This window comes from Giraffa tippelskirchi, chromosome 1 (genome assembly GCF_054371585.1).
Source record: "Giraffa tippelskirchi isolate mGirTip1 chromosome 1, T2T-mGirTip1v1.2.pri, whole genome shotgun sequence".
Lineage (NCBI taxonomy): Eukaryota > Metazoa > Chordata > Mammalia > Artiodactyla > Giraffidae > Giraffa > Giraffa tippelskirchi.
In genome coordinates, this window is record NC_137275.1 from 83,172,833 (window position 1) to 83,196,334 (window position 23,502).

General features: G+C 35.6%; 2 protein-coding genes across 32 annotated transcripts in view; one reads left to right on the top strand and one right to left on the bottom strand.

The window, feature by feature from the left end:
- Window positions 1-23,502, top strand: part of LOC145547098 (uncharacterized) — a 745,699-nt gene that overhangs the window by 582,683 nt on the left and 139,514 nt on the right. Inside the window, exon 8 of one of the 26 annotated variants that reach the window (XR_014083531.1) lies at window positions 3,154-3,292. The exons of the other annotated variants lie outside the window; for them this stretch is intronic. The gene's annotated coding sequence lies outside the window, so the exon portion shown is untranslated. The remainder of the gene's footprint in view (window positions 1-3,153; window positions 3,293-23,502) is intronic. 26 annotated transcript variants of the gene reach the window in all.
- The window catches only part of STPG2 (sperm tail PG-rich repeat containing 2), a 601,931-nt gene that overhangs the window by 23,497 nt on the left and 554,932 nt on the right, over window positions 1-23,502 (bottom strand). For 4 of the 6 annotated variants that reach the window (XR_014083528.1, XM_081595799.1, XM_081595761.1 and 1 more), the window contains 3 exons: window positions 6,627-6,776; window positions 1,599-1,628; window positions 1,135-1,323 (listed from right to left, as the gene is read on the bottom strand). The exons of 1 other annotated variant lie outside the window; for it this stretch is intronic. Coding sequence is in view for 3 of the 5 variants with exons in the window: in XM_081595799.1 (XP_081451925.1) it covers window positions 6,630-6,776 (147 nt within the window). In the remaining 2 variants the exon portion in view is untranslated. Of the gene's footprint in view, window positions 1-1,134; window positions 1,324-1,354; window positions 1,629-6,626; window positions 6,777-23,502 lie in introns of those variants that run through there. One more of the 6 variants, XR_014083523.1, reaches the window with a different exon arrangement.

Genomic DNA, 23,502 nt, shown 5'->3' on the forward strand with positions numbered 1-23,502 from the left:
AAGATTATAGAGGTAAGGATTGTTTTTAAGAGCTGTGACTGGTAACTCTCTCCCACATTCTAAATTTTCATTTTTCTGTTTTTCTTTCATGAACAAATTTTCTTATCATGTAATATAGAATTATAGTGTTAAGACAAAGTCGATAAAAATCCTTCTATAAATTTTATCTTAATACATGCAAGGGTATCACAACATATGTAATGCTTCAAATGCCTCTAGTCATCTGAATTTTCTGGCACCAGAATTGTATTTTACATGGTTCACATGACATAGAAAATGATAACTGCTGAAAAAAACACCATATGGATAATAGAAACCTTGTAGATTATATAGCTAGAGTTTAACTTCACCACATAAACACCTAAAGGACAGTAGAGGTTCCAGGGCTCCATTCCAGGATACAGACCACAGGAGTTGGGGAGTTGTTAGATGGGGAAGTTGTGTTGTTTTATCAACTCATTTAGTAATTGTGAAGCAGTGTCTGTGTTTGAAAATTACTGTCCTGGCACACCAACTGCTTTATTTTACAGCCATAGAATAAAAAACTAGGTGATTAAGTAATTCACTTAGGGTTACCTAGCCAGGACCTGAGCTCAAGGTTTCCATTCAACTATCAACTTTGTGCTGTTTTCCAAATTCATCAATCCAATGGAAGAGCAAGTATTCATAGATCATTTATTCTGGGTTTTATTGTTCCAATCTTTGATGAGTAATATTAGGTACACTAGTGGAGATATTTTAGATAAAATTTTCTTAAACCAGAACATATTGAGAGATTTTAAGACTTGAATCTTTTGAAATTAGGTTAAATTTTAGGTTATCTGCATAAGTCTACTTTTTTTAAATAAAATATTTTTTATTGGAGAATATTTGCTTTACAATGTGGTATTGGTTTCTGCCATTTCAAGGGAGAAATAGACGCCCCCCACCAAAATTAAGAGGCATTGATATCTCTGATTTGCTTTCCAAGATCATGTTAGAAATAGGGCATTAACCCCAAAAGGCTTGTAAGTTAATATTTATCTTCCCCAAATATGTTAGCTACTGAAATTAAATTGTGTTGCCACAATTCAGTCACCTTTTCCGTGCCCTCTTATTTGGACATAACATTCACAAAATGTAAAGCATACTGAGTATTCCTTTTATGATTTTTATTCTCCACATTTGTAAGTATTTATTATAAGGAAATAAGTAGATAACACACATGAGAACATCATTTACTTTGTTTCAGCATGCCTAGTATTTGGAAAGAGCCAGACATTACTGAGTGACTGAACTGAGTATTTGGAAAGTAATTGCATTCTCTGGTCACAGAATGAGATTCTAAAATAAAAAAGAAAGGCTTTTCATTAGATGTATTTATCCAGCATTGTATTTTATATGAAAGTAGTAGTAATATATATTCAGAAAGGATGCAACAAATACACACACTGCTTTTGTAATAGGAATTTTTTGAGGAAAATATAGAAAATTAAATGTCCTATAAGAACAAATTTTTCTATCTCTTGAGGTTAGAAGAGCAATTATGTTTCTTTGAGCAGCTGATGGAAGACATCATCAAAATGGAATTACTTCTTTGTGAAAGAATGTCAGCTTACCTTTATATTAAAAATACCTTTAGAATATATCTGTGGGAAAAGAAAGGCTGCTTCAGTAAGTGATGTCTCTATTGTACTTCTCAACCTAAGCCAAAATATTCTCTCAGATTGCTCCTCTAGTTACAGTACCTCAAATAAAAAAAGATACAAACGTATCACAGAATACCTTCCCCCCTCCTCCTGTAACCAAGTTAACTAAGTATCGCTGATACCAAGTAGTTCACGTTATATAAAAATCCTAGCTTTTGTATTGTCCTAATGACTCTGCTGGAGACTCAGGCCAGTTGAAAGTATATATTAAAATACATATTATACTTGCAACTGTTTAGATGTTATATCATAATAATTTAATGAGATGAAATAGCAACTGATAGAACAGAAGATGAAACTAAATAAGCTGCTACAACTTTCAAAATGTAACTTGATATACTGATTTATTCACTGATGAATATTTAGGGAATGAAGATCCTTTATAATTGGTTTTCAAATGTACTTGTGGCACATAGGAAACTGTACTAGATTTCATCTTAGGAGAAATCCGTTTTTTCACTAAGTTTCATGTGTATATGGCTATGTGCTGTGTTGTGCATGTCAAAATATTTTATGTTCATTTCCATCATGACCAGGAACAGTTGAACAAAATGTGGTTATTTGACCCAAGGTAAACCTGTGAAGTCCAGAAACACTGTTCTGGTGATATCACCCTTGCTATTTGACAGTCAATTGGTGATTCTTTCCTAATTTTCAATCATCCAACATTCTACTGTTATCTAGCTTGCTTCCCTTTCACCCAAACATGTGTGGAGCTGATATATGAACATGTTAACTCACTCATTTTTCTTTAGAGTTAATGTAGTGGCTCAGCCAAGCATTAAACTCCTCTCTAATTATGAAATAAAATTGTCTTTCCTGAAAGTTAATTAAAGGAAAGGGCCTCTAAATGACACCACATTTTCTGAAATAGAGAATAATTCTGTATCCAACTGTGATGTCTTTTTTCCTGAGGTTCTCTAGTGGTAATGATGGTAGGAGTGTACTTAAACAGAAAAGATAGTCTTTCTGTTCATCTGTAATGGTAATCTTGAACAAGGAACTAGACTGCTTTATCTTCTGCAGTTTTATTGCACAAAAGGTTTGGGATTAGGCAGGCATATCTGGGACATGAAAACAGTTTTGAGGAACTTATTTTGTGACACCAAGTATAAAATAATTAAATAACTAAACATATAATCTTAACATGTTCTTTTAGTTTACAATGTGACAATAATAATCCTCTGGGAAATAAATATGCAAGAAAGTTGAGAAATGTAAGTCCTTAAAAATAATGTATAATTTTAGTAGGATGATGAGCATATAGTTACATGTCTAGTAAATATTCTTTTTAGTTATAAATGTTCAGCAAAGACACACAATTTCAAGACCTGTTTGAGTGGTAAAATGCAAAGAACTTGGCAAACTAAAGTAAAGGAAGAATTTTAGGTATGGCAGAGTAACTTGATGTAAACCAAGTCTCTGGGAAAAATTAGGGAATTTATTTTTGTTTCTGTCTAATCAGGAGAATGGAGAGTGACAGAGGCAGCAATGTCTTATAAGGGCCAGGAACATGGTGAGTAGGGTGTGGAGGAAACAACACCGAGGTGAGCATTACATTGCCTTGGAGGACTCTTACCTAAGGCTAAGAAGACAGCCTGAAGGTACAAATCTAGGCTGAGATTTTACGCTTCTTAGGGTTTGTAGAAACAAATGTTTAGTTCAGGTCCGAGATGGCAGGACTTGAGGGGACAAAAGTTCAAAGAAAAGAGAAGATGAAAGTATGGCATTGTCATTTTTTCCCCCTCAAGTCATTATTAAATTTTATTTGATGGAGGGTTGAGGTCTAAGAAGTAGATCAGAAGTAGCAGGTAAAGATCTGGGCAGCTGTACACTGTTTGGTAATTTCACAGGATTGAGGAAAAAACACTGGAGGGGGAACTCCAGTGATTATCACTGAATTCCTCTTAGGATCACAGAAAGGTTAAACCCTAGGAACATAGATGATGAGAATTAGATCAATTTTCACAAAAATGGGAATCTCAGTCGTAAACAAAATCTCACACTACAAAAAGAATTATTTGCCCCATATTTAAGGTGCCTGATAGAAAACAGAAATATATTCTGTCTGGAAGATAATATGAAACAAAATATCAAATTATCTCTATAATTTTTCACAAACTATAACCAAACCTTGATCAAACTTATTAGGCATGCTAGGAAATAGAATTAAAAGACAGCAACTAAGAAAATAAACAATATGAGCAGATCCAAAGGTGAATCAGAGTTGGATTCACTTTTATGTATTATGGCCTTTAATGAAGAGGAAAATGCTTAACAAATTGTTGATAAGATGAAGAAGCTTACCATATAACTGAAATTTATAAATAATAACTAAATGGAAATTATAGAATTAAAAATATAATTGACATTAAGAATGCAACAGATGTGTTTAACTGCAGATTAGACTATTGAAGAGATGATTAGTGATCTAGAAGAGAGATTGTTAGAAAATACACAGACTGAAGTACAAAGAGCAAAAAGGTATCTAATATAGAAAAGAAATCCAAGACATGACATACAATAAAATGATTTAATATCTGTAACTGTAGTTTCAGAATAAGAAGAGAGAGAAGGTTATAAAATGTGATAAAAGCAATATTTTAACAGATAATACCTGAGAATTTTCCACAACTGATTAAAGGGCATCAATCCACACAGTTCAGAACTTTAGCAAATACCAAGCAGGATTGTGGTGGAGTGAAAAAAAATCCTAGGTGTATTAGATTAAAATTCATTTTTAAAAATGCATAAAGAAAATTTGTAAAAGTAGTCAGATAAATAAAAGACACACTATATTCAAAGAAAAAAATTTCATAAAAAGCATGCAGAAGATAATGCAATGAAATCTTTCAAATGCTGAAAGAAAATATGTGTGAACCAGCAATTTTTATCCAGGAAAAATATTCCTCAAAAATAAAGATGAAATAAAAATGTTTCCAGACAAAAACTGAGAGGGCTCATCAACAGAAAATCTGCATGAATGTATACATTAAAAGGAGTTCATTAGATAGAATAATAATGATCCCAAAGAGAAGTATAGAAAAGAAAGAATGGAGAGCAATGTAACAGATAAATCTGTGGGTAAATTTAAATGAATATGACTCAAGAAATGATAATAATAACCCCTTTGGGGTCAAAAATAGATATGGAATTGAAAATATGACAGAGCATAAATGGTAAGGCAATAGTTTTAAATGAAATAGCTTTTAAATCTTTGCATTTTAGAGGAAATACTGCATATTAATAACTAATAATGATTATGAGTAAATTTAATGGGCTATTGCTCCCAGTAATATCAAAACATATAACAGAAGCAGAAGTATAATGTATGAAATGGAATTGAAAATGAAACATTATTGCAGACTTTGTTTTCAACATAATTTACTGAGAATTTCACTATTCCTAAATATGGATGTTCTAGATTAGCACTGTTCAATAGAAATATAACATGAGCCTATGATTATATTAAATAGGTAAAAATAAACATGAAAATAAGCATAATGGAATATTTTAACAAATATATCTTAAATATTCTTTCAACATATAAAATATTTTTAATCAGATATTTTATACTCTTTTTGTCAAATTAAGTCTTCAAAATCTGGTATGCATTCAGACTTACAGCTCATTTCATATTGAAATAGCCACATTTCACATGCTTAATACTCACACATGGTTAGCGGCTACCATCATGGGCAATAGTCTGTGGTCTAAAATGTAGCAGGAATAAACTTGGATGAATCTATATGAATTAGATCTCCTGACCAGTAAGTCATCTAATGATATATTAAACTTTATACTTTATTACTTAAATAACTTTCTGCTTAGAATCTAATTCCCCAGCAATTAATATTATCTCAGTTCCTGAAATATAATGCTAATTGGCAGTATGGATACTGATGTAAAAAGGAATTCTGGAATACAATAATATCAAATTGTTCACACCCAGCCCCTCCCCCCAAATCAAAGTCAAAACACTGTCACAGTCATTATTATATAGCTGAAAATCCAATACTTTGGCCACCTGATGCGAAGAACTGACTCATTAGAAAAGACCCTGATGCTGGGAAAGATTGAAGGCAGGAGGAGAAGGGGACGACGGAGGATGAGATGGTTGGATGGCATCACCAACTCGATGGACGTGAGTTTGAGTAAGCTCCAGGAGTTGGTGATGGACAGGGAAGTCTGGCATGCTGCAGTCCATGGGGTCGCAGAGAGTCAGACACGACTGAGCAACTGAACTGAACTGATTTGTCTAAAGGCAAACTTGCTTGATTGTACAATTTGGTGAACAAAACATAAATGTCAAGAGATGTAATCTCACAATAACTTACTTAAGCATGACCTTAATTTTTAGATGACTTGGTATTAAAAAGTTAATTAAAATAAAGCCTGTCACCTTCACCTCATTAAGGAAACATCAATTGTGGCATCAAAGGTAAATGAGAAGCAAGCTTTATAAAACTGAAAATACAATAGCTCTTCTTGATAAGATTATCACTTATTTCTACAAGCATGCAGACTGTGCTCAACTATAATCTCTTAATTACTCCGTGTGTGTGTGTTAGTTGCTCAGTCGTGTCTGACTCTATGAGACCCCATGGACTGTAGCCCACTAGTCTTCTCTGTCCATGGGATTCTCCAGGCAAGTATACTGGAGTGGACTGCCATGCCCTCCTCTAGGGGATCTTCCCGACCCAGGGATTGAACCTGGGTTTCCTGCATGGCAGGTGGACTCTTTACCATCTGAGCCACAAGGGAAGCCAAATTACTCCTTGGGCCCATGAATATAACCAATCTTTAGAATTGGGATGTATATATATTGCTTTGAAGACAACAAAAAGTCTCACCCATAGAGTCTGTATGACAGTTAAGTTATGGTTTGTAAAAATGTACCAGCCATATGATTCAGTGAGGACAAGCAAGCATACTTACCATTCAGAAGACCCTGCTTGATTTCCTGGACATTTTTGTTTGTTTTTTTTGTAGTATAACTGCAGCATCTTCTATTTTAATCAGGGAAGGATTTGGTAGAGTAACATTAAATGTTCTTTTCAGAACAGAATGTCTTAAAAATGGACTGAGCTATGGGAAGTCAAACAAAAGAATAACATGTCTTAATTATATTATTCATAAATACAATAATTACACTATTCATAATAATTTAAAAAAAATTTGTTTTACAAAAATGAATAATGTATTCATTAATGGAAATAATTTTTGTAACATACCTACACTATTTATTAATATCTTACATTAAAAAGGAATTTGGGGATATACTAATTTTGGAATATAATTTAGATTTTTAGGGTTAATATCTGTAAATGTATGGTAAAGTGTAAAAAAGTTACTAGTCATGAGGTAAAGTATGTTTAATAGTTTTGCCAAAAATCACATATATTTGAGAAAGACCAAAATCTTGGATGAGATCTTAACCATTTTTTAATAAGAAATACATAGATTTTTGCATACATTAATATCACATAAAGCTGGCTTAAAACACAACTTTCAAAAAACTAAGATCATGTCATCCGGTCCCATCATTTCATGGCATATAGATGGGAAAACAATGGAAACTGACAGACTTAATTTTCTTGGGCTCCAAAATCACTGTGGATGGGGACTGCACCCATGAAATTAAAAGACACTTGCTCCTTGAAAGAAAAGCTATGACAAACCTAGACAGTGTATTAAAAAGAAGAGACATTACTTTGCCAACAAAGGTCCATCTAGTCAAAGCTATGGTTTTTTCAGTAGTCATGTATGGATGTGAGAGTTGGGCCATAAAAAGGCTGAGCGCCAAAGAGTTGATGCTTTCAAATTGTTGTGTTGGAGAAGATTCCTGAGAGTCTCTTGAATTGCAAGGGGATCAAACCAGTCAATTCTAAAGGAAATCAACCCTGAATATTCATTGGAAAGACTGATGCTAAAGCTGAAGCTCCAATACTTTGGCCACCTGATGTGAAGAGCCAGCTCATTGGAAAAGACCCTGATGCTGGGAAAGATTGAAGGCAGGAGGAGAAGGAAACAACATAGGAACAACATGGTTGGATGGCATCACTGACTCAGTGAACACAAGTTTGAGCAAGCTCTGGGAGATGGTCAAGGACAGGCAAGCCTGGTGTGCTGCAGTCCATGGGGTCACAAAGAGTCGGACGTGACTGAGATACAGAATGACAACAAATATCACATAATTTTATTCTGAAAACAGGTTTTGCTTCCAATGAAAGTAGATGCTGGTTTCTCAGATGTCTTCTCTCAACCTTATCCTTCCATCAGATAGTGACTACATTCTTATCATCTGCCCAAAACTATCTTTCGTACTGTAAACATCCAGTAACAAAAGTTTATTTACTTATATTCAGCATTTACATTCCAATGAAAACATTAAGAAAGACAAAAATTTGAAACAACTCAAAAACTAAAAATCAAATAAACCTCCCAGTGTCTAATTTTCAGCTTCTGTGAAGAATGTCCACCGAATCTCTTGCTAAAAGGAGATGGCTGATAAACAAAATTATAGAATTTCACTCAACCGATATGTACTGAGTACCTCAGATGGGACTGGCAGGGCTTCCCTGCTGGCTCAGACAGTAAAGAATCCGCCTGCAATGTGGGAGACCCAGGTTTGATCCCTGGGTCGGGAAGACTCCCTGGAGAAGGAAATGGCAACCCACTCTAGTATTATTACTTGGAGAATTCCATGGACAGAGGAGCCTGGTGAGCTATATAGTCCATGGGGTTGCAAAAAGTTGGACACAACTGAGTGACTAACTTTGACTTTCATGTGACTGGTACCAGTTCTACCATAACCTTATCAACACATATCCTTTTTTTTTTTTTTAAATGACCCTGCCAGGAACATTATATAACTTAGGTATACACAGAAGTTGGGTATTGGGATGAGTAATTAATCAGTAAACAATTTTTGAGAATACTGCATTTCTCACTGTCTACATGTGATAGACAGGATGATAATTACAGGTTTAGAACTGGTTTCATAAAGAAAGGGTATTTAACAGATCTCAGTGAAAATTTGGACTTGTACATTTATAATATCTGTGGCATTTGGAAGGTTATTTCCCCTTTTTGAACCTTGATTTCCTCATTTTTCAAATAGAGAAAATGTTATATACTTTATACAAACTTGATGGTTATATTAATTGAATATAAGTATGTAAACTAGTCTTTGTTCTTAAGAAGCAGTATAACGCAGCAGTTAAAAGCATGGACTATCTACCAATCCATCCTTGATATCTGCTTTATTTGTATCCTAAGCAACTTATGGGCTTCCCTGGTGGCTCAGATGATAAAGAATGAGCCTGCACTGCAGGAGACCCAGGTTCAATCCCTGGGTTGGGAAGATTCCCTGGAGAATGGAATGGCTCTAGTATTCTTGCCTGCAGAATTCCATGGACAGAGGAGCCTGGTAGGCCGTACTCCATGGGCTCATAAGGAGTCAGAGACATGACTGAGAGACTAACACTTTCACTTTTAGCAACTTACTCAACTTACTCTTTGGTTTTGACATTCGGTAGATGAAGATGATAAAATAATACCTATTTTACAATATTTTTTAAGGACTAAATTAATTAAAATGTTTAAAGCACATTAAACCTGGCACATCAACACCATTATGCATCAAGTATTATTATTAATACTTATATAGTGTCCTCCCAAAAAGTGAACATTTGCATCAAGTTACTAAAAATAAATATTCTGATATAAAGAGATAGAAAGATATCTTGTATAAATGGATTGGAATAATAATCTCTGATGGCTCAGCAGGTAAAGAATCCTCCTGCAATACAGGAGACATAGGATATGCAGGTTCGATCTCTGGGTCTGGAATATCCCCTGGAGGAGGAAATGGCAACCCATTCTAGTATTCTTCCTGGGAAATCTCATGGACAGAGGAGCCTGGTGGGCTACTGTTCTTGGGGTCAGAATGAATTGGACATGACTGAGCAACTAAGCACAGGGCACTATTGTTAAAATGTCTATACTACTGAAAGCAATTTACATATTTAATGCAATCTCTATCAAAATACCCCTGACATTTTTCACAGACTAGAAAGAATAATCCTAAAATTTGTTCTGAACCATGAAAGACCCGAATAGCCAAAGTTATCTTGGAAGGAAAAAAAAAGCTGCATTTATCATGTTCTCTGACTTCTGGCTATACTACAGAGCTATAGTAATCAAAACAGTATAATATTGGCACAAAAAGAGATACATCAATCAGTTAAACAGAACAGAGAGCCCAGAAATAAACCCTGCACTTATGGTCAATCTGTGACAAAGGAAATAAGAATATACAATGAGGAAAAGTCAGTCTCTTTAACATGTGGTACTGGGAAAACAGGACAGCTACATGTAAAAGAATGAAATTAGAACACTCTCTAATACCATATAAAAATTAAACTCAAAATAGATTAAAGACCTGAATGTAAGATGGGATGATAGAAAACTCCTAGAAGAAAACATAGGCAGAATATTCTGACATAAGTCATGACAATGTATTTTTTGGATTTGTCTCTTAAGGCAAAGGAAACAAAAGCAAAAGTGAACAAGTGGGACCGAATGAAACTTACAAGCTATTGCACAAAAAAAGAAACTATCAACAAAATAAAAAGACAACCTATGAAATGGGAGAAAATATTTGAAAATGATGCAACCAACAAGCAATTAATATTCAAAAATACAGACAGCTCGCATAATTCAGTATAAAAAAAAATCAAAAAATGGACAGAAGACCTGAACAGACATTTCTCCATAGAAGACACACAGATAGCTAACAGGAACATGAAAAGGTGTTCAACATTGTTAATCATCAGATAAATGTAAATCAAAACAACAAGATATCACCTCGTGCCTATCAGAATGGCTATCATTGAAAAGTCTACAAATACAAAAATTTGGCCAGGATGTGGAGAAAAGGGAACCCTAGAAAGCATAGGTGGGAATGTAAATTGGAATAGCCACTAAGAAGAATAGTAGAGAGGTTCATAAAACTAAAATTAGAACTACTGTATGATCTAGCAATTCCACTCCTGGGTGTATATCTGAAGAAAATTAACACTAATTTGCAAAGATGCATGTACTGCTATGTTCATAGCAACACTGTTTACAATAGCCAACATATAGAAGCAACTGAAGTGTTCATCAACACAGAAATAGATAAAGAAGATGTGGAGTATATCTGCAATGTAATACTACTTAGCTATAAAAAGGAATGAAATTTGCATTTTCAGCAAAATGGATGGAGATTATCATACTAAGTGAAATAAGTCAGACAGAAAAAGACAAATATCATTTGTTACTTATAAGTGGAATCTAAAAAATGATATAAATGAACTTATTCACAAAATGGAAATAACAGTGAACCAATGTTTGTGCCAAAGAATTGATTCTTTTGAACTATAGTGTTGGAGAAGACTCTTGAGGGTCCCTTGGACAGCAAGGAGATCAAATCAGTCAATCCTAAAGGAAATCAGCCCTGAATATTGATTGGAAGAACTGATGCTGAAGCTGAAACTCTGATACTTTGGTCACCTGATGTGAAGACTTGACTCATTGGAAAAGACCCTGATGCTGGGAAAGATTGAAGGCTTGAGGAGAAGGGGACAATGGAGGATGAGATGGTTATATGGCACCACCAACTCGATGGACATGAGTTTGAGCAAGCTTTGGGAGTTGGTGATGGACAGGAAAGCCTGGCATACTGCAGTCCATGGGGTCACAAAGAGTTGGACACAACTGAGCAACTGAACTGAACTGAATGTTTATAGAATTGCTTCCAAAGCTATAGTCCTAATCCAAAATTTGTATGATTTAAAGAAGGAAAACTGGGTAAATATTATTTATTCCTCCTTCTTCTTATTTATTCCACAAGTGGATATGAAGTGCTTACAACACACAAGGCACTATACTAGGGTCTAATGATAAAATTTTCAAGAAATAAGACAAAGTATCAGGCCTTGTGAAATCCACTACCAAATAATCAGATAATCATAAAATAAATGTAAAATCAAAGAGTGATAAGAATTCTTAAGAGGCACATAAAGACAAACAGGAAGATTTGGCCAAGGAAGGGCAATCAGAGGCTTCATCAAAGAAATGATGATTGAACTGAAATCTGAAGAAAAGACAGAACTCAGCTAGGCAGTGGTGATGGGGGATGGAAGAATGCACTCCAGGCTGAGAGACGTAAACAAAGACTCTGAAACATGTTCTAGTAACTAAAAGAAGATTAGTAGGCTTGGAGTGGGATAAAGAAACACATCATAAGAGATGTTGCTTTGAGGATAAACAGGCCAAGTTTAGGAGTCTTTATAATAAAAGTGATTAGAGACCATTGAGGTTTATTAAAAAGAGGGTGAGAGATGATTTTCTGGTTGTTTTCTAGAAAGAGCATTCATTACTATAGTTTTCATTAATGGTTTTATTATGAAAACATTGAATAGCATATGTACATTTATCTAATTAATGAAAGAATCATGTATCACTGATTCAAATGGGAATTATTCATTTTTATTTATTCCTTAAATGAGAATAACTCAGGAAGAAGTTTTTCAGGTTCAAAATTATCTTCTAGAACCAGGGAAGAGTGTATAGTCTGAGGCTCAGAGGAGAAGAATGGGTTAAAGTTGAAAATAATGCAGATTGTCTGTGAACAGACTATGGAGAAATTACAGGACAAGAGAAGAACCCAAGGTCAAATTTATGGAACCAAATTCAGGGCCATATATGGGGAAATAAATTATGAAAGATAAAAAAAATGGAGCAAGTAGAGAGGTAGGAGGAATAGCAGAGAGTGGTATGTCAGCAAAGCCAAGAGAAGAGAGTATACCAAGATTTCAGCACTCCTGAGAAGTCTAATAATAAGTGGATGAAAAACATTCTTCACTTTGAAAGAAAAGTAACACTAATTAATTTAGTTGAGGTAAATTAAAGTGAATATAAGCCATAATGGAGGAAACTGAGGAGAATAAAGTACAACAGTAATGAGAAACTTTTTCAAGAACTTATCGTCAAAGAGAAGAAAATGAACCAGAGATACATAAAGAGTCTGAAAATACTGGCTTATAACTTCTGTTTTTATTTTTTGTTTAACAGGAGATATTTGAAACTATTTAAAGACAAGAGAAATTACCCTATTGGTGAGAATAAGGGGGCATAACTGATAGTAAAATGTGCCATAAAATTTAGAAAGAGAATAAAATCCGTATTTGGAGTTATTATTAAAAAAAATGAGTGAGCTTCTGTTATAGCACTTGGGAATGATTATGAGATAAATCTAGATATGTATAAATTTATAAATTAAAAAAATATAAATTACTTTCCATCTGATGTATTTTTGCTGATTTGTTTTTCTCTATAGTTGGCATCAAGTGTTCCTCTTACTCAAATTCCCATGGAAATGGTCAAGGAAATATATGATTTGGAAAAACTTTATGTTAAGTAAAAACAAGGATAGAACATTTTTATGCTGAAAGTTTCAAAGAATTACAGGCAGATATAATAGTGATGAAGATGGACTGAAGGAGATTTAGAGGGATGATTCAGACTTCCTGTCCCCTATCCTGAGCTGATTTCCAAGTAAAAATATTCACTTCAGGAAGTTGAAATTTTGTCATTCTCAATCTAGAGATGATCAAACTAGTGCAGTGTCATTGAGGGTAAAATACTGGAGTCAGTAGATGTTTTTAAAATTTTTGCATTTTATTTTTCATTGAAATATAGTTGATTTTACAATGTTGTATTAGTTTCAGCTGTACAACAGAGTGAATCAGTTATATATTCTTTTTTAACGTTCTCTTCCCTTATATAATAATATATCAAGTATAGTTCCTTGTATATAGTTCCTATATACAGTACGGCCCTTGTTGGTTATCTATATTATATCTATAATATATATATATTATATAGAGCAAAGTGCATATTTTAATTTCTAATTAATTCCTCCTCCCCTCCTTTTTGCTAACTGTGAGTCTCTTTCTGTTTTGTAAGTTCCTTTGTATCATTTTTTTTAGATTCAACATATAAGTGGTATCTTCATTATCTATTCTTCTGTCAATGGACACTTAGATAGCTTCAATGGTTTGGATATTGTAAATAGTGCTGCAAAGAACATTGAGGTGCATGTATCTTTTCAAATTATGGATTTTTTTCTAAATGTATGCCCAGGAGTGGGATTTCAGTATCATATGGAAGTTATATTTCAATTTTCATAAGAAAACTCCATGCTGTTCTGCATACTGGATACACCAGTGTACATTCCCATCAACAGGTCCTTTTCCTCCACACCCTCTCAATCACTTATTATTTGTAGACTTTTTGATGTTAACCATTCTGACCCATGAGATGATAACTCATTTTAATTTTGATCTGCATTTCTCTAATACATAGGATGCTGAGTATCTTTTCATGTACCTGTTGGTCATCTGTATGTCTTCTTACAGAAATGTCTTTTTAGATATTATGCCATTTTTTGATTAGGTTGTTTTGTTTCTTTTTTGTTTTAATATTGAGCTGTAGGAGCTATTTGTGTATTTTAAAGATTAATCCCTTGTCAGTTGCATCATTTGCAAATATTTACTCCCAGTCTATAGGTTGTCTTTCTGTTCTGTTAATGGTTTCTTTTGCTGTGCAAAGGCTTTTAAGTTTAATTAGGTCCTCTTTGTTTCTTTTTGTTGTGTTTGATGCTTTTCAACCCCATGGACTATAGCCCACCAGGCTCCTCTGTTCATGGGATTTTCCAGGTAAGAATACTGGGTTGCCATTCCTTTCTACAGAGGATCTTCCTGACCCAGTAATTGGAGCTATATCTCCTGAGACTTCTGCACTGAGACACTGGGGAAATCCAGTTTAATAGTACCCAGTCTTATATTTTTAGGTCTTTAATGCATTTTTAGTTTATTTTTGTGTATGGTGTTAGAGAACATTCTAATTCCATTGTTTCACATGCAACTGCCCAGTTGTCCCATGAACAATTACTGAAGAGACTGTCCTTTCTCCATTATATATTCTTACCTCCCTTGTCTGAGGTTAATTGACCATATGTGGATAGGTTTAATTCTGGGATTTCTATCCTGTTCCATTGATTTATATGTTTGTGCCTGAACCAAACTGTTTTGATTACTGTAGCTTTGTAGGATAGTCTGTACCCAGTCAGCCTCATTCCTCCATCTTCATTTTTTTAATTTTGCTTTGGCTCAGTTCAGATCAGTCACTCAGTCATGTCCAGCTCTTTGCAATCCCATGGGCTGCAGCACTCCAGGCTTCCCTGTCCATCACCAAAATCCTGGAGCTTGCTCAAACTCATATCCATTGAGTCATTGATGCCATCCAACGATCTCATTCTCTGTCATCCCCTTCTTCTCCTGCCCTCAATCTTTCCCAGCATCAGGGTCTTCTCCAAGGAGTCAGTTCTTCAAATCAGGTGGCAAAAATACTGGAGCTTCTGCTTCAGTCCTTCCAATGAATATTCAGGATTGATTTCCTTTAGGATTGACTGGTTGGATCTCCTTGTAGTCCAAGGGACTCTCAAGAGTCTTCTTCAACACCACAGTTCAAAAGCATCAATTCCTCGGCACTCAGGTTTCTTTATGGTCCAACTCTCACATCCATTCATGACTACTGGAAAAACTACAGCTTTAACTAGATGGACCCTTGTCGGCAAAGTAATGTCTCTGTTTTTTAATATCCTGTCTAGGTTAGTCACAGCTTTTCTTCCAAGGAGCAAGTATCTTTTAATTTCATGGCTATAGTCACCATCTGCAGTGATTTCAGAGCCCAAAAATATAAAGTCTCTCACTGTGTCCATTGTTTCCACATCTATTTGCCATGAAGTGATGAGACCAGATGCCATGGTATTCATTTTTTGAATGTTGAAATTTAAGCCAGCTTTTCACTCTCCTCTTTCACCTTCATCAAGAGGCTCTTTGTTTCCTCTTTGCTTTTTGCCATAAGGGTAGTGTCATCTGCATTATCTGAGGTTATTGATATTTCTCCCAGAAATCTTGATTCCAGCTTGGGCTTTATCCAGCCTAGCATTTCACATGATGTATTCTGCATATAAGTTAAATAAGCAAGGTGACAATATACATCCTTGATGTACTCTTTTCCCAATTTGGAACCAGTTTGTTGTTCTGTGCCCGGTTTTACCTGTTGCTTCTTGACCTGCATACAGATTTCTCAGGAGGCAGGTAAGGGTGGTATGGTATTGCCATTTCTTGAAGAATTTTCCATAGTTTGCTGTGATCCACACAGTCAAAGACTTTGGGGTAGTCAGTGAAACAGAAGTAGATGTTTTTCTGGAACTCACTTGCTTTTTCTATGATTCAATGGATATTGGCAATTGTTTTGGCTTTTATGGGTCTTTTGTGTTTCCACACAAATTAAAAAAAAAATTGTTCTAGTTCCGTGAACGATTGTCATTGGTAAGTTGATAAGAATTGCACTGACTCTATAGATTGTATTTTGTATATTGTCTTGGGTAGTATGTGTTTTCTTTAAAAACAGTATTGATTTTTCCAATCCAAAAACATGGTATATCTTTCCATTTGCTTGTGTTATCTTTAACTTCTTTAATCAGCATCTTACAGTTTGAAGTATCTTTAGGTAGGTGTATTCCTAGGGTTTATTCTTTTTGATGCAAGGGTAAATGGGATTGTTTCCATAAATTTGCATTTTGCTATTTCATTGTTAGTGTATAGAAATGCAACAGATTTCTATGTATTACTTTTGTATCTTGCAAATTTACTGAATTCATCAATGAGCTCTAGTAGTTTTCTGGTAGTGTATTTAGGATTTTCTATGTATAGCATTATGTCATCTTCAAACAGTGACAGTTTTACTTCTTTTCAAATTTGGATTCTTTGTATTTTTTCTCTTATTGCTCATGGCTAGGACTTCCAATACTATATTGAGTAAAACTGCTGAGAGTGGACGTCCTTGTCCTGTTCCTGACTTAGAGGAAATGCTTTCAATTTTTCACCATTAAGTATGATGCTAGCTGTGAGTCTGTCATAAATGACCTTTATTATGCTGAGGTGGTTTCCCTCTATGGACAGTTTCTGGAGAGATTTTGTCATAAATGGATGTTGAATTTTATCAAAAGCTTTTTATGTATCCATTGAGATGATCATATTGTTTTTATTCTTCAATTTGATAATGTGGTATATCATAACGATCTACTTGTGGATATTGAAAAATACTTCCATCCCTAGGATAAATCCCACTTAACCATGGTGAATGATCCTTTCAATATATTGTTGGATTTGGTTTGCTAGTATTTTGTTGGATTTTTTCATCTATATTTACCGGAAATATTGGCCTGTGATTTTCTTTTTTTGTAGTATCTTTGTTTAGCTTCCATAGGGGCTTCAAAGAATGAGTTTAGAAGTGCTCCTTCCCTTGCCAAGTTTTGGAATAGTTTTCAGAAGTATAGATGTTAATTTGTCTCAAAATGTTTGATTGAACTCACTGGGAAGGCATCTGGCCCTGGAATTTTAGATCTTTGGAATTTTTAAATCACAGTTTCAATTTAAATACTTGTGATTGGTCTGCTCATGTTTTCTATTTCTTCCAGGTTCTGTTTTGGGAGATTGTATCTTTCTAAGAAATGGACAAATTCTTATAGGTTGTCCATTTTATTGGCATATATATAGTTGCTTGTAGTAGCCTTTTTGTTCCTTTGTATTTCCATAGTGTAAGTTGTAACGTCTCCTTTTTCATTTCTAACAGTATTGATTTGGATCTTCTCTCCTTTTTTTTTTTGTTTGGCTAAAGGTTTGTCAATTTTATCTTTTCAGAGAACCAGTTTTTTTTTTCCATTGATCTTTTCTATTGTTTTTTTAATTTCTATTTCATTTATTTCTTCTCTGATTTTTAGGATTTCTTTCCTTCTAACTTTGGGTTTTGTTTAGTTTTCTTTCTCTAGTATCCTTAGGTTATTTCTATAAGATATTTCTTGTTTCCTGGTGTAAGCTTGTATCAATATAAACTTCCCTCTTAAAACTGCCTTTGCTGTATCCCATAGGTTTTAGATCATCATGTCTCCATTTTCATCTGTCTTTGGGTATTCTTTTTATTTCCTCTTTGATTATTCAGTGACCATTGGTTGTTTTCAGCATATTGTTTAGCCTCCACGTGTTCATGCTTTTTGCATTTTTTTCTTGCAGTTGATTTCTAATCTCAAAGTGTTGTGGTCAGAAAAGATGCTTGATAAGATTTCAGTTTTCTTAAATTTACCAAGATTTGCTTTGGCCCAGCATGTGATCTATCCTAGAGAATGTTCCATGTGCACTTGAAAAGGATGTATATTCTTCTTTCATATGGAATGCTCTATAAATATCAGTTAAGTTCATTTGGTCTAATGCATCACTTAAGACCTGTATTTCCTTATTGATTTTCTGTCTGGATGATCTGTCCAATGATTTAAGTGGGATGTGGAAGTCCCCCACTATTATTTTGTTACTGTCAATTTCTCTTTATAAGGCTGTTAGTATTTACCCTACATATTAACATGCTCCTATGTTGGATGCATATATATTTACAATTACTTTATCTTTTTCTTGGCTAGATCCCTTGATCATCATGTAGTGTCTTTCTTTGTCTATTTTAAAATTTATTTTGTCTGATAAAAGTATTGCTACTCCATATTTCTTTTGATTCCCTTTTGAATGGAATACCTTTTATCAGCCCCTCATGTTCAGTCTACATGTATCCCTAGATCTGAAGTTGGTCTCATATAGGTAGTGTATATATGGGTCTTGTTTTTGTATCCATTCAGCTGGTCTGTGTCTTTTGGTTGGAGCATTTAATCCATTCTTATTTAAGGTAATTATCGATATGCATGTTCTCATTGTCATTTTTAAATTGTTTTGGTTTTGTTTTTGTAGCTCTTTTTTATGCACTCCCTCCTTTATTCTCTTTTCATATGATTTAATGGCTTTCTTTAATTTTGTATTGTTTTCTTATGTGTGTGTATATCTATTACACATTTTTGATTTGTGGTTATCATGAGGTTTTTATATAGCACTCTCTTGCTACATGTTTAAATATACATGATTGTTTTAAGTTGCTGATCTCTTAATTTCAAATCCATTTCAAATATCCTGCATTTGTACTCTTCACAAAATTATTGGGTTTTTTGTTCATTGTTCAGTCAGTCTTGCCCCACTCTGCAACACCATGGACTGCAGCACTCCAGGTTTCTCTCCTTCACTGTTTCGTAGAGTTTGCTCATATTCATATCCATTGAGTCAATGATAGCATTCAATAATCTCATCCTCTGTCATCCCCTTCTCCTACTTTCAATTTTTCCAAGCATCAGGGTCTTTTCCAGTGAGTTGGCTCTTCCTATCAGGTGGCCAAAGTAGTGGAGCCTCAGCTTCAGCATCAGTCTATCCAATAAATATTCAGGGTTGATTTCTTGTAGGATTGCTTGGTTTGATCTCCTTGCATCCAAGGGACTCTCAAGAGTCTTCTCCAACACAACAGTTTGAAAGCATCAACTCTTTGGCACTCAGCTTTCTTTATGGTCCAACTCTCACATCCATACATGACTACTGGAAAAACCATAGCTTTGACTAGATGGACCTTTATTGGCAAGGTGATGTCTCTGCTTTTTAATGCATTGTCTAGGTTTGTCATAGCTTTTCTTTCAAGGAGCAATAGTCTTTTAATTTCAGGGATATTGTCAATGTCTGCAGCGATTTTGGGGCCCAAGAAAATAAAGTCTGTCACTGTTTCCACTTTTCCCCATCTGTCTGCCACGAAGTGATGGGACCAATTCTATGATCTTAGTTTTTTGAATGTTGAGTTTTAAACCAACTTTTTGCTATTCTCTTTCTCCCTCCTCAAAAGGCTCTTTAGTTCTTTGCTTTATGCCATTAGGGTGGTGTCATCTGCATATCTGAAGTTATTGATATTTTTCCCCACAGTCATGATTCCAGCTTTGAGTCATCCAGCCCGACATTTCGCATGATGTACTCTGCATATAAGTTAAATAATCAGCGCAACAATATACAGTCTTAACGTACTCATTTCCCAATTTTGAACCAGTCCATTGTTCCATGTCTGTTCTAACTCTTGCTTCTTGACCTGCATACAGGTTTCTCAGGAGGCAGGTAAGGTGCTCTGGTATTCCTATCTGTTTAAGAATTTTCCACAATTTGTTGTGATCCACACAGTCAAAGGCTTTAGGGTAGTCAATGAAGCAGAAGTAGATGTTTTTTCTGGAATTCCCTTACTTTTTCTATGATCCAACAAAAGTTGGCAATTTGATCTCTGGTTCCTCTGTACAATCCAAATTGTACATCTGGAAGTTCTTGGTTCACACACTGTTGTAGCCTAGCCTGGAGGATTGTCAGCATTACCTTGCTAGCATGTGAAATGAGTGCAATTGTGTGGTAGTTTGAACATTCTTTGGCAGTGCCCTTCTTTCTGATTGGAATGAGAAATAACTTTTTCCAGTCTTGTGGCCACTGCTGAGTTTTCTAAATTTGCTGTCATTTTGAGTGCAGCACTTTAACAGCATCATCTTCTAGGATCTAAAATGGCTCAGCTGGAATTCCATTGCCTCCACTAGCTTTGTTCATACTATTGCTTTCTATGGCCCACTTGACTTCGCATTCCAGGATGCCTGGCTCTAGTTGAGTGACCACACCATCATCATTATCTGAGTCATGAAGGCCTTTTTTGTACAGTTCCTCTGCATATTCTTGCCACCTCTTCTTAATCTCTTCTGCTTTGGTTAGGTCCTTACTGTTTCTGTCCTTTATTGTGCCCATCTTTGTTTGAAATGTTCCCTTAGTATCTCCAATTTTCTTGAAGAGATCTCCAGTTTTTCCCATTCTATTGTTTTCCTCTATTTCTTTGCATTGTTCACTTAAGAAGGCTTTCTTATTATCTCTCGTTGCTGTTCTTTGGAACTCTACTTTCAGATAGGCATATCTTTCCTTTTCTCCTTTGCCTTTTGCTTCTCTTCTTTTGTCAGCTAGTTGTAAGGACTGCTCAGACAACCATTTTGCCTTGTTGAATTTCTTTTCCTTGGACATGGTTTTGGTTACCACCTTCTGTACAATGTTGCTAACCTCTGTCCATAGTTCTTCAGGCACTCTATCTATCAGGTTTAATCCCTTCAATCTATTTGTCACTTCCACTGTATAATCATACTATTGGTTTAGATACCAGATTTGTGTGTGGATGATTTGCTACCTTTACCATATGTTTGCCTTTACGGGTGAGATTTCCCATTCATAATTTGCTTGTTTCTAGTTGTGGCTCTTCCTTTTTCTGTTTGGAGAAGTTCCTTTAGCATTTGTTGTAAAGCTGGTTTGGTAGTGCTGAATTCTCCGAGCTTTTGCTCATCTGTAAAGTTGTTGATTTTCCATCAAATCTGAGTGAGAGCCTTGCTGGGTAGAGTATTCTTGGATGTAGGTTTTCCCCTTCTATGAAAAGGAAAGATTTTATTCCTTTATTTATTCTCTTCTATAAATACTTTGTGCCACTCCATTCTGGCCTGCAGATATTCTGCTGAAAAATTAGCTGATAACTTTATGGGGGTTCCTTTGCATATTATTTGTCACTTTTCCCTCACTTCTTTTTAATATTTTCTCTTTATCGCTAATGTTTGTCAATTTGATTATTATATATCTCAGTGTGTTTCTCCTTGGATTGATTCATTATGGTAATCTCTCTGCTCCATGGACTTGTGTGACTGCTTCCTTTCCCATATTAGGGAAGTTTCTGCATTATGTCTTCAAACATTTTCCCAAGCCGTTTTCCTCTCTTATCCTTCTAGGACCCCTATAATGCAATTGTTGGTGCATTTCTACATTGTTCAAGAGGTCTCTTAAGCTGTCCTTGTTTCTTTTTATTTTTAATGATTTTATTTGTTTTTGGCTGTGCTGGGTCTTGGTTGCTGTGTGGTCTTTTCTCTAGTTGCAGGGGCTACTCTCTAGTTATGGTGGGCAGGCTTCTTATTGTGGTGCCTTCTCTTATGGTGCCTAGAGCATGTGTTCTAGGGCATGGGGGCTTCAATAGTTGTGCTTCCTGGGCTCTAAAGCACAGGCTCAGTAATTGTGCCATACCAGCTTAGTCGCTCCACAGCATGCGGGATCTTCCCAGATCAGGGATCAGAACTGTGTCTCCTGCATTGGCAGATGGAATCTTTTACCACTGAGCCACTAGGAAAGCCCTGTTCTTGTTTCTTTTAATTCTTTCTTCTTTATCCTCTTCTGTAATGATTTCCACCACTCTGTCATCCAGCTCACTTATTTGTTTTTCTACCTGACTTATTATGTTATCAATTCCTTCTACTGTATTTTTCATTTCATTGTATTCTTCAACTGTTTGGTGTTTTTTATTTTTTGTAATTGTTTGTTAAAATTTTCTCACAACCTCTCGATCAGTTCATCAACAATAAAAAAGACTGGAACCTATCAAAAAAAGATGCTCTATATCCAAAGACAAAGAAGAAATCACAGTGAGATGGTAGGAGGGGTGTACTCAAGATATAATCAAAACCAGGCTGGCAACCCACAAACTGGAGAATAATTATATCACATTCTTTTCCTGAGTTCTTTGATCATCTTTGGACTCTTTCTTGGGTAGATTGCCTGTCTCCACACCACTTGGTTATTCTTAGGGGGTTTTATCTTGTCTCTTCATTGCGAACATGTTTCTATGCCATCTCATTTTGTCTACACTTCTACTTGTATTTTTATGTAGGTACAAAGTTAGTACATTCCTTTACCTTAGAGAAGCTGTCCACTGTAGGGGATGTCCTACATGTGTCAGCAATACACTGCCCTGCCATCACCCACTGGCCAGGGACCTGTCCAGTTGTAGGCTGGGCTAGCCTACAACTATGTTTGTGGGCTCAGTTCCACAGGCTGTGGGAATGTATATTTTTTGCTTCTGGTTTCTGCTCCCTCGTGGGTGACATTGGTCTAGAAATTTGTAGTGGGAGGGGCTCATCCCTGCATACTGGTTGGTGTTGATCATTGACCTTCTGATGATGGGTGGGACTGTGTTCCTGTGCTGTTGGTTGTTTGGCCTGAGTCACTGCAGCACTAGAATCTACAGGCTGTTTGGTCGGGCCAGGTCTTGGTGTTAATGTCTCAAGTAAGATGTCAGCCTTCAGATAACTGCTCCCCAATATGTTTACCTCCAGAGAGAGTCACAGTCATCCCCCCACCTCCCAGTGAGACCCTCCAAGACCAATAGGTAGGTCTGGCTCAGGATCACATGAAGTTGCTGCTTCTGCCCTGGATCCTAGGACACATGGAGATCTTGTGTGTATCCTCCAAGAGTAGAGTCTCTGTTTGGCCCAGTCCTGTGGAGCTGCTGCGATCAAGCTCCACTGGCCTTCAAAGCCAAATGCTCTGGGGGCTCTCAGGCTAGAAAGCCTGATGTGGGGCTCACTTCTGTGTGAGAACTTCTGTGATATATTTATTCTCCAGTTTGTGGGTTGCTCACTTGGTGATTATGGGATTTGATTACATCTTGAGTACACCCCTCTTACCATTTCATTGTGATTTATTCTTTGTCTTTCAATATAGAGTATCTTTTTTGGTAGGTTCCAGTCTTTTTTATTGTTGGTTTTCAGCAATTAGTTGTGATATTGGTGTTCTCATGAGAGGACATGAGTTCAAAGTCTCCTACTCTGCTGACTTGTCTTCTCACCTCTGGATTCAGTATAATTTTGTGAGGCCTCTAGTTTCAATCATGGCACAGCACACTAAACAGTCTTAGACATGCACGTGGTCAACTTTGCTTCTGACAATAGGAGCAAGAC